Source organism: Gossypium hirsutum, chromosome D11 (assembly GCF_007990345.1).
Source record: "Gossypium hirsutum isolate 1008001.06 chromosome D11, Gossypium_hirsutum_v2.1, whole genome shotgun sequence".
Lineage (NCBI taxonomy): Eukaryota > Viridiplantae > Streptophyta > Magnoliopsida > Malvales > Malvaceae > Gossypium > Gossypium hirsutum.
This window is the reverse complement of record NC_053447.1, coordinates 49498201-49510654: the sequence shown is the minus strand read 5'-3', so window position 1 is coordinate 49510654 and position 12454 is coordinate 49498201. Positions and strand designations below refer to the sequence as shown.

The window sequence follows — 12454 nt, the reverse complement described above, 5'->3', positions numbered from 1 at the left end:
AATTAAAATACCAGAGGACTTATTACATAAAAATCACCCCAAAGTAAAAATTTAAATAACTGGTTCGGAATAAAATATTGGCAAACGTGTGGCCACCTCTGAGTCCCACGCTGCTCCAAATCATCTAAGGTTGGGGATTACCTGCACGGTCAAAAGAAATGGGTGAGTTACGAGAACTCAGTGTGTAATCCCTTAACACGCAGCAACAGTCTAGGCCTGAGCCCTAATCAGTATCAGTACAGTGTGGGCCCTAGCCCAATATAAAAATAATGTGGGCCTAAGCCCAATACAGTATTAGTATGGTGCAAGTATGCAAACCCACCCCAAATCCAGCCAGCACACCACCCGTAACAACCCAATACACCATGTGGGGACTAAGTCGACCCACCCAGCCCACACACCAATATTGCAGCATATCTGCCAGCAATAATAATGCAGCAGAGCTGCCAGTACAGTATATGAGGCAAAGCCACCAGTAACAGTAGTTGTGGCAGAGCCACCAGTATCAGTATGTGTGTGGTAGAGCTAGTAGAAATAGTACTTCCTCCATAACAAAATCCCAACCCCATGCAATATGTCATGTCATAAATTATTCGTGTATGCAGAATGTCTTACTCAGTAACAGTCATATATATATATATATGTTTATCATAGAACCCTAGCAGTCATTTTACCCTAACAGGGCTATTACGGTAATTTTACCCATCAGGGGTATTTCAATAATTTTACCCATCGAGGGTATTTCGACAATTTTACCCATCAGGGGTATTTTAGTAATTTTACCCATCAAAGGTATTTCAAAAATTTTACCCATCGAGGGTATTTCAATAATTTTACCCATCGAGGGTATTTTAGTAATTTTACCCATTAAGGGTATTTCGGTAATTTTACCCATTAAGGGTATTTCAGTAATTTTACCCATCAGGGGTATTTTGGTAATTTACCATTCGGGGGTATTTCAGTAATTTTACCCATCGAGTGTATTTCGATAATTTTACCCATCAAGGGTATTTTGGTAATTTTACCCATCGAGGGTATTTCAGTAATTTTACCCATCGTGGGTATTTCAGTAATTTTAGGCCCATTACGGCCTAAGCCCATGGAAATGCACATGGGGGCCTCTACAGTCCAACGCCCAGTCTCTTGGGCTCAATTTTCCCGCACGAGCGATCGCACGCTCATGTGGCCTCGATTGCCGTGTTTTCAACTTTTTAGATTTTTGGCTTTTGCCGATTAGCAGTAGAGATTGTGTGATTACACACCTGTTTGCAAAAACACACCAAGATCCACGTCCACCAAGTTTCTGCATTCATACAAGTTTTCATTAGTCGCTAACAAAAGGGTTGATCTCTATTATTCAAATCCTTAACCCCCAAAATGCTTACCTCGAATGACAACAGTGACTTAGCCCTCTTATACCACTATCGAAGATTAACTATGACCCCTAGACGGATTTCTGCATCACAACCAGATTTATTAACCAAAGTTTCTTAGTCAAAAGGTTTGAATCCCCTTCATGACCACTTACAAAAAAACACCACAAGTATTCGGCCAACATTTAGATAGTAGCCCATATACCTGCCTTAAAACGAGAATAGAGAGGAAGAGTTTTGACGATTTGGTATCACTTGATACCCCTTTAGCCCTCTTGGAGTTCGAGCCGACAGAGAGGAGTGCAACGGTAGAATCACAACAATAAAGGGAATTAATTCTCAAACAATAAGGGGATAATCGGAGGTAAAGATCAAGAACAGAAAGAGGATAATATTCGGCTAGAGAGGAAGAAGAGAAAGGAAAAAGAAGGTTTGGTCAGAAGGAGAAAAATAAGAGGAAGGAAGAAGAAGAAGAAGGGAAAACTCGGCTATTCAAAGAGGGAAAGAAGAAAGAAAAAGGGCAGAATAGGACAAACCCGAGAGGTACTTCCCCAAAACCCGGTAATATTCAACACCAAAACTAAAAAGAAGAACACGAAAACTGCCCCCAAAGACCAAACACCTTAGCACCTAAAGACCAAATTCGCCCAAGCTCTTCCAGAATGCCGAAAATAACACCCCTTTTTCCCCTTAGCCGAAATCTCAAAGTTGGAAAACCCCCAAATGGCACACACTGCTTCCTCTACTCAAATTCCTCAATTCTCTCCTAAAAATCCTGCCCTTATCCCTCATTAATTTCCTCCACTAATCCCTCCTCAAATCCCTCTCTATGACCAGTTCAAACTCTCCACCACAGTGTTTCAGTCCAACACTACCTCCTACACAGCTCAAGCAGCAAAATAATTACTTCCTTACACACCACAGGACTTGAACCTCAGACCTCAAGGATACAACACACGCCACCTACCACTGGACTAATAGGTTCTTTGTGACATAAAACAAGTATTAATATTTATAAAGCTTATAAACCAGCGTCAAAACATGCAAAAATTAAATACTAGAATTTTGGGGCATTACAACTCTACCACCTTAACAAAATTTTGGCCTCGAAATTTACCTGATCAAAAAAGGTGAGGGTATTGTCGTCACATCGCCTCTTCGGGTTCCCACGTGGCTTCCTCTGAACTGTGATTATGCCATAGCACCTTGACTAAAGGAATAGATTTCTTCCTCAGTACTTTAACCTCACGGTCCAAAATCTGCATTGGTTCCTCCTCGAAGGTCAAATCCAGCCTAACCTTGATTTCCTCATCTGGAACAATATGTGTGGGATCAGAGCGGTAATGTCTTAGCATGGAGACATGGAACACATCATGAATTCGATCTAATTCTGGAGGCAACTCAAGTTGATAAGCGACCGGTCCCACACGCTTCAGTATACGGTAAGGCCCAATGAACCTAGGGCTAAGCTTACCCTTCTGTCCAAACTTGAGTATCTTCTTCCAAGGAGAAACCTTTAGAAACACATAATCTCCCATAGAATACTCAATCTCTCGGCGTTTAAGATGCGCATAAGACTTTTTCCTATCAGACACTTCCTTCAACCAGTCTCGAATCAGTTTTAACTTCTCTTCGGTATCAGCAACCAACTCTGGCCCTAGAACTCAGTCCAACAGGTAGGAGTACGACACCTACGACCATATAATGCGTCGTATGGTGCCATTTGAATACTGGACTGATAGCTATTATTGTACGCAAACTCTGCTAGCAGCAAATAATCTTCCTAGTTGCCTCGAAAATCCACTACACAACACCTTAACATATCCTCCAGAATTTGAATCACCCTCTCAGATTGACCATCTGTCTGGGGATGAAACGCAGTAATAAAGTCTAGTCTTGTACCCAACGCCTCGTGTAACTTCCTCCAAAATCGAGATGTAAACTGAGGATCTCTATCAAATATAATAGAAACCGGTACCCCATGCAGTCTTACAATCTCAGCCACATACAGTTTAGCCAACTTTTGTAAGGAGTAATCAATACAGACAGGTATAAAATGGGCAGATTTAGTCAGTCGATCCACAATAACCCATACTGAATCCTTCTTAGTAGCCATCAAGGGTAGCCCACTCACAAAATCCATGGTTACTCTCTCCCACTTCCAAAGTGGAATTTTAATTGGCTGGAGTAACCCTGAAGGTAATTGATGCTCAGCCTTCACTTGCTTACAAGTTAAACAATTACCCACAAAATCAGTTACTTCACGTTTCAGCCCAGGCCACTAGTACAACTCACGAAGATCTCGATACAATTTATTCCCACCAGGATGCATAGCATAAGGACTACTATGCGCCTCTCGTAGTATAGACTGCCTCAAAACATTATCCCTCGGTACACAGACTCTTTCACGAAAACACAGTACTCCATTATTCAATCCAAAATTTAAAGTTTCCCCATTCTAAACTTGTCAGTAACGAGGAACCAGTGACTCATCCAACCACTGTTTTCTGCTCAGTCCACGTCGGTCTAACCTGTAACTCTGCTAGTAAGCTACCAACACCAAATAGGCTGAGACGAGCAAATAATGCTCCCAAATTAGTTACAGCCTTACGGCTCAATGCATCAGCTACCACGTTAGCCTTACCAAGATGGTATTCAATCGAGCAATCATAGTCTTTAAGCAGCTCTATCCATCTTCACTGCCTAAGATTCAACTCCTTTTGAGTAAAGAGGTACATAAGACTCTTGTGATCTGTGTAGATAGTACACTTCTCACCGTAGAGATAGTGCCTCCAAATTTTTAATGCAAATACCATCGTAGCTAACTCCAAGTCATGAGTAGGGTAATTCACCTCGTGAGGCTTCAGTTGTCGAGAAGCATAAGCAACCACCTTACCTTCCTACATCAGCACACAACCCAAACCAACATGTGATGCATCACTATAAACAGTGAATTCCTTCCCAGACTCTGGTTGTATTAAGACAGAGGCTTCAGTCAGAACTTTCTTCAATTTCTAAACTTTCTTGTTGCTTATCAATCCAGTTAAATGTTACCCCTTTACGTAACAACTTAGTCAGAGGTGCACCAATTAAAGAAAACCTCTCAACAAAACGTCTATAATAACCTGCCAGACCCAGAAAATGTCAAATCTAAGATACAGTCTTAGGTGGTTTCCAATCCAGTACAGTTTCAATTTTCCGAGGATCAACCCTAATCCCCTCAACAGACACCACATGACCCAGAAATGTCACTTCTCGCAGCCAGAACTCACACTTGTTGAACTTAGCATACAATTGTTTCTCCCTTAAAATCTGCAGGACAATTTGAAGATATGCACCATGCTCATCCCCAGTTTTTGAATACACCAAGATATCGTCTATGAAAGCTACCACAAACCGATCCAAGTAGGGCTAAAATACTCAGTTCATTAGGTCCATGAAGGCAGCTAATGCATTTTTTAGCCCAAATGGCATCACTTGGAATTTGTAATGACCATAACGAGTCTTAAACGCAGCCTTATATACATCAGCCTCCTTAACTTTTAACTAATGGTACCCAGAACGAAGATCTATCTTGGAGAAAACTGAAGCTCCTTGCAACTGATCAAATAAATTGTCTATCCTCGGTAAAGGATAATTATTCTTAATATTCAGTTTATTCAATTGTCGATAATTGATACACATGCACATGGTCCCATCCTTCTTCTTTACGAACAATGCCGACGCTCCTCACGGAGACACACTAGGCCAAATAAATCCTCAGTCCGAAAGTTCTTGGATTTGAGCTTTTAATTCCACTAATTCCTTCAGTGCCATCCTTTAAGGAGCAATAGACACTAGAGCTATTCTTGGCAGAAGCTCAATTCCAAATTCAACTTCGCGGTTCGGAGGCAACCGAGGGAGCTCATCAGGAAAAACATCGAAAAACTACTTAACAGTTCTAACATCTCCAACAGAAGGACCCTCAGCTTCAAATATATTAATATAAGCTAGAAACACCTCATAACCCTTGCGAACCAAATTTTTGGCCCTTAAAGCAAAGATCACATTAGACGGAAAGTCCTTTCGCTCCCCAATCACAGCCACCTCCTAATCCTCAATAGTCTTTAATACCATACGCTTAACAACACAGTCCAACCTAGCTCGGTGTTTCACCAGCCAATCAATGCCCAAAATAAGGTCAAAATTTCCAAACGGTAGTTCTATTAATTCTATTGGAGAAATTTCTCCTTGGACCTCAAGGGGCACATCTCTGAATAACTTATTTACCCTTACCGGTTGCCCTAGTCGACTTATCACAGTTATCCCACTAACAATATTTTTGAACTAAATACCTAAAGTTCCCGACATAGTGCATACAACGTACGCATGTGTAGACCCAATATCAATTAAAGTAGTTTAGGTTACATTACGAATTAAGAACATACCGGTTATGATGTCAGGAGTATCACCATCCTCTCGGCGACGGGCAGCATACACTAGAGCTGGCTGCCTCACTACAGTGATACCAGTACCTCTGCCTGGGGCTCCACGACCTTGTCCCATACCGTTTCCACCTCTGACCTGCCCACGGCCTCTCGGTCGCTACTGACCACCTTTCACTAGCTGAACATGACCCGGTCCTGCAGCTTGTATTTGAACCGGCCTCTGAGGGCAATCCTTAACCTGATGATCTATGGAGCCAAATCTAAAGCACGCCCCAGTCCTCTTCCAGCACTCACCCTGGTGAGATCTCCCATAATTAGTACAAGGTTGTGGCCTAGCAATAGCAACAGGGACTCCAGTCCGAACCAGCCCATCAAACCTGACCTTCTTACCATACCTCCCAAAAAAACTTGAGGGCCCAAAATCCCTCTTATTTCTGCCCTTATCTTTTTCATGATTCAGGTGCTCCGAGCGCTTCACTTCTTCAGCAATCTTTGCCTTTTCTACAAGAGCAGCAAAATCTCGCTCCCTCTACAGAGCTATCAATACCCTTAACTCATCTCGAAGACCATCCTCAAAATGTACACAACATTCATACTCAGTTGCTACTATCTCTCGAGCATACGGACTCAACTGCAAGAATTCTACCTCATATTCTGCCACTTCTTACTTCCCTGGGTCAGGCTCAAAAATTTCTTTCGGCGGGCGTCCACGTAACTTGCACCCATGTACTTTCTTTGAAATGACACCTTAAAAAGATCCCACGTCACACGATTGGCCTGCGTACCCTCTCTCATGATAAGCCACCATTGGTAGGCCTCATCTCGCAGTAAGGACACTGCCCCCTTTAATTTTTGCTCTATGGTACAGTTAAGGTTGTTCATTATTCGTTTGGTCGCCTCTAACCAGTACTCCGCCACATTTAGGGCTACACCAGAAATATCTCTGAAAATTTTCGCTCCTAGGGTGATGTCACACGGCCGTGTGACCCCTGTTTTCAAATTTTGTAACTTTTTCCCAAATTTTCTTATTTGTTTCAAATTAATCCTGATTTGCCTCAAAGTTAATTTTAGGGCCTCAAAGGCTCAATTTAGGGACAAAATGCTTATGTTTGGTAAGTTTTAAATGTGATTTATTTAATTAATAATTTATTGATGAAGGTTTCCCAATTGTATGATAATGCTCCGTAACCCTAATTCAGCGATAGAGACAGGTTAGGGGTGTTACAATGGATTTCTTCGAATATCAGGTTTGCCTATTATAGAAAAGAGGATCCCATAACTTTTCTTTAGTAGTTTGAACATATATGCAATACCATCACACACACTGGTGTCCCAACAGAGGCTGTTAAACTGTTATTAATCTCATTTGCTCTAGACGACAAGCAAAAGCTTGGTTAGATGCACTTCCACCAGACACAATTACCAGATAGAGTGATTTTTTGTAATTATTCCTTTGCTAAGTTTTGCCAATGGCTCAGGTAATTAGTACATATAAAAATTATTTAAATGAAAATTTATTTAAATTTAAACAAAATGCTATTGAAACATTAGGACAAACATGGGCTTGATTTAAAACCATCCTTAGATCAATATTTGGAGGAGGACTACATTTTGCAATTCAAATCCAACATTTCTATGATGGGTTAGATGGTCAAAACAAACGAAAAGTTGATATTATAACCAGGGGAAGTATCTGGAAAAAAGTTGGAAAAGAAATCATGGATATCTTAAAGAAAGTCAGTGAAAATGAATTTATATGGGACATACACTAGGAATTAGAAGATGCAAATCTAGTAGAGTCTAAGTAAAAAGAATAGAATTACAATAACCTAGAGTAAAAAAAGATGGAGTTTGTTGAAAATAATGAAGACAAATCAGAAGAAGAAGGGTTGGATGACGCTAAACAATAAAATAAGGAGATAGCCCTGTAGCTTGATTGGTTGCTTAAAAGTAGAGAACAACCAAAGCAGGTAATTCCTATTAAAACAAAAATGGTTCCTTTTATTGTTAAACCACCAGAACTGAAATTGAAACTATTACCTGAACATTTGAAATATGGGTATTTGGGAGAGCAGAACACCTTAACTGTAATCATAGCTACAGGACTAACGTTTGAGCAAGAAGGAGCACTATAGAGTGTATTGAAGACAAACAAAACAAAATTGGATGGACTATCGTTGATATTAAGGGAATTAACCATGCATTATGTCAACATAAGATCAAATTAGAACATGGGAAGAAACCAGTGGTTGATGCATAGTGTCAATTAAATCCAGCTATGAAATAAGTGGTTAAAAAGGAATTACTCAAATGGCTGGACCTTGGTATTATTTATGCAATTCTCTATACTAAATGGGCTAGCCCTACACAGTGTGTTCCAAAGAAAGGTAGGCTAACAGTTCTGAAAAATGATAAAAATGAGTTAATCCCAACAAGGACAGTTACTGGTTGGAGGGTATACATTGATTATCAAAAAATTAAATGATGCAATAAAAAAATCATTTTCCTCTTCTTTATATCGATCAGATGTTGGATAGATTAGCTAGTAAAGAATATTATTGTTTACAATAGTCCGAAGAGTAAGAAATTTCTTAGGGCATGCTTGGTTTACAAACGATTCATAAAAGAATTTTCTCATATATTTAAATTGTTGAATCAACTCCTTCAGAAGAAACACCTTTTAAATTTGACCAAGATTGCAATAAAGCTTTCGAGGTAATAAAAGAAAAACTCATCTCTACCCCTATTATCATTACTCCTAACTAGTCGAAACCCTTTATTATAATGTGTGATGTCAGTGATTATGTTATAGGAACAGTGCTGGGATAGAAAAGAAACAACATCTTCTGCGCTATTCACTATGCAACTAAGACTCTCAACTCAGCACAATATAATTACACTACTACTGAAAAAGAAACGATTGCCATTATATTTGCTCGTGAAAATTTCTGCCCTTATTTAATGGAAAATAAATTTTATGTCAACACTGATCACTCTACATTGAAATATGTTATGAAAAAAAATAGACAAAAGCTAGACTAATAAGGTGGGAGTCATTGCTTCAAGAATTTGGTCTGTGGATAATGGATAGGAAAGTAATGAAAAATCCAACTGCAGATCACTTGTCCAGAATAGGAAATGAAATGGAGGAGAAAAATTCTGAAGAAATTAAAGAAACCTTTATCAACGAGTAGTTATTCCGGGTAGACATACATTAGGCAGAGTATAGGAATAATAAAACACTCTGGTACATAGATTATGTAAATTACATTATCAGAGGAGTTTTTCCGATCAAAGCGTCATGGCAGCAAAAGAAGAGAATCATGCATGAGTCAATAAATTATATCTGGGAAAACCCGTATGTATTCCGAAAATGCGCAGATTAATCAGTATAAAGATGTGTGGCTGAAGAAGAAATAAATGATATCTTATAAAGGTGCCATATTTCACCATGTGGTGGACATTTCAGAGGAAAAAGAACTACTCAAAAGATACTACAATCATGATTTTATTAGCCAACTATGAATAGAGATGCTTACGTATTTCTGTAAGGATGCGATAGATCTCAAAGGATAGGCAGTATATCAAAGAAAGATAAAATGCTGCAAATATGGATCCTTGAAGTGGGCGTATTTAATTTTTGGGGGATTGGTTTTATGGGATCCTTCCCCAGTTCTTTTAGAAATCAGTACATTTTGTTAGTTGTTAACTACGTTTTTAAATGGGTTGAAGCGATAGCATTACCTACAAATGACACGAAATCAGTAGTCAAATTCTTAAGGAAAAATATCTTTGCTAGATTTGGAACACCCTGTGCTTTGGTAAGTGATGAAGGATCTCACTTCTACAGTAAGCGATTTGAAACAGCTTTAGCCAAATATAGTGTGAGACATCGAATGACCACAGTGTACAATCCATAGGCTAATGGGCAAGCTGAGGTGTCTAGTCGAGAGGTTAAGTATATTCTGGAAATATGGTCAACCCAAATAGGAAAGATTAGGCAACAAGATTAGATGATGCAATATAGGCCTATAGAATAGCATACAAAAGCCCTTTAAGCATGTCCCTTTACAAACTTGTTTACTAAAAAAACTGTCATTTATCTATTAAGCTAGAAAAGAAAGCATACTGGGAAATAAAAGAATTGAATTTGGACCTCGAAGATGATATGATCTGACCCAAGAGAGTCAAGTCGATTCACGTGTTTGCATCGATCGTCAACGAGGAGAATGTTCGGGTGTTGAAATCGCAAGTTTAGTGATGATATGCGGAAGCTAACAAAGTGGTTTTGGGAATGAACAGAGGGTTTAGAAATATGTAGGTTCATTTTAATGATAAAGAAATAAAGGATTGATAAGTCGGATAGGTGGTGGATGTGGAAAAACAATCTTAAGGACAAGAAAGAACCAACACTATATCAAAGTTCTACTAGATTAATTAAGAAGCATTTATTATATGAAGTTCAATAATAACTCAATTATTAAAACTAAGATGAGTTGTATTAATGACCATCAACTTATTTATTAATCTAAGATGAGTTATTACCTAAGATGAACTCAATTTATTAACAAACTGAAATTAAACGTCTCATTTTTCACTTGGGCCCCTCGAGTTTAGGCCAATCCCAATGTCGTCGAGATGTATCGAAACATGATGCGACTGGGTTCGCATCAGAAGTGGCCAAGAAAGAATATTATTTCAGCTGCAAGAACTAGAAGAATTCCACTTTATGGCCTATGAAAATGCTAAACTATATAATGAGAGAAGCAAATGCCGGCATAATGCTAGAATAAGAAAATGGTAGTTCTTACCAGGACAAAAAGTACCCTTGTTCAATTCAAGATTGAAATTATTCCCTGGCAAACTAAAATCAAGATGGAACGAACCATATACTATAAACCAAGTGACACCTCACAGAGCAATAGAACTAATCGAAAACAGAGGGCAAAATTTTCTCGTCAACGAACAGAGAATAAAACATTATTTTGGTAGGATGACTAAAGAAGTAACCAAAACATAAGCGTTGCAATGCAAGGTTAAATGGAGTCAAACTGAAAAAGAAAAAATTATGGAAAAGGAATAGGAAACAGACGAAGAAAGTGAAAACGGGGGTTTAGTAGCAACAACCAAGCAAAATAGAAACTACTCTCCATGCCATGACATAACCATAGCATGTCACAACAATGAACGAAATTCGACCCAAGTAAACTGTTTTCGATGTTACGACAACAAATGAGGATGTCGCGACACGCCGGCGTAACTTGCAGTTCAAATTTACTAACTTAAGACGTGTTTGTAGTAGAGTTTTAGTAGACTTAGGACTGAGTAATTATTAACTCTTTATAAAAAAGCATCCCTAACTCAACCTTAACTCTCATTCTCATTCTCATCATCATCTTTCTTTACACCACAAAAAAAAACCTTACATTTATATATATATGATCATATGAATACCTTAGGATTATACATATACTAGCTAGGACAATTTATTTAAAGTATAGTTGATTATTTTCAGGGCCTTGTAATTAATTTAATTTATAGAAATATTAGAATTATATACTTTGTGTTTTTTTCTCTATGTTAAAACCTCACACAAAAGAAGCACAATAATTACAAATTTTCAATGAAAAAAAAGGAAAGGAGAACCCAGCAGTAGATTACAGCAATGTCACAATCAATCGGGTAACTTCTTTCTTTATCTCTTCAGGGTTGCACATTAGGGATAATGTGTTGTCTAAAGTGTGGGGGTAACATAGGAAATTTTTGTTTTAATTTTCATGTTTTTATTTTAAAATTTTATTGTTAGATATGTGCTTGAGCTTGTAGAAATACAAGTGATTGGTTAGGAGCATGTAAATATGTTGATTGTGTTTACTATAAATTTGGTATGATAGTGAATGATTTTAATTTTTTTACTATTACACTACTAAGTTCTATACATTACACTATAAATAGGCATTGAGCAATTGAATATACCAAATGATATACAGAATACAGGAAAACGAGCATGCTAATATGTATGATAAATTATTGAATTTGTGATTGTTTGATTGATTAAATCTGTGAATATTGAGATACCTAGGGATGACCTAAGGCATTGTTTGGTATACACTTAGAGCCAAAAAGCTAACCATATTTATTCATCCTTAGTACCTATATTTGAGCCAGAAAACTCTTTTTGACAAACCTTTATACAAAACCTAAGTAAAAAATGTTAATTTGTATTTACCCTTTTTCCTTGGTCTTGAATTGCACAACTATAGACATCTCGCCATATATATTGAGGGTTAAGTAGATATATTACGACAAATTTTGTAAAAATATAGTGAAATACGAATATGATACAGTAATTATAGGCTAGCCAATATGTGCAAGATAAAAGAAAAATTCAAAAAGAAAATCAAAACGAGTAGAAAAAGTACCTAACAAGTAAAAGCATTTGTGAGTGAGATGTATCGAAAAAGAAAAAGGTGACAAAGTCACACAAGTAGAAAAACTCATTCATTAGTGCACAAAAACTTGTGAGCTAGTCGTAGTTTATGTATTATTTTGTGACTTTCTATATGGAGAAATAAGGAAGGTGAGAGAAGGAGAAATAAGGCAGTGAGTAGATAAGGGTTACTAAGGGAGGAAGAATATGTAACAATACGATGT

The 12454-nt window shown here is 38.0% G+C and overlaps 1 protein-coding gene across 1 annotated transcript; it reads right to left on the bottom strand.

The window, feature by feature from the left end:
• Positions 1-2518: 2518 nt before the first annotated feature.
• On the bottom strand, positions 2519-5918 carry LOC107948058 (uncharacterized). Its single transcript, XM_016882534.1, has 3 exons — positions 5801-5918; positions 2848-3030; positions 2519-2685 (listed from the first exon to the last, which is right to left on the bottom strand). Exons 1-3 carry the CDS (start codon positions 5916-5918, stop codon positions 2519-2521), a joined length of 468 nt encoding a protein of 155 aa, XP_016738023.1.
• Between the last annotated feature and the right edge of the window lie 6536 nt (positions 5919-12454).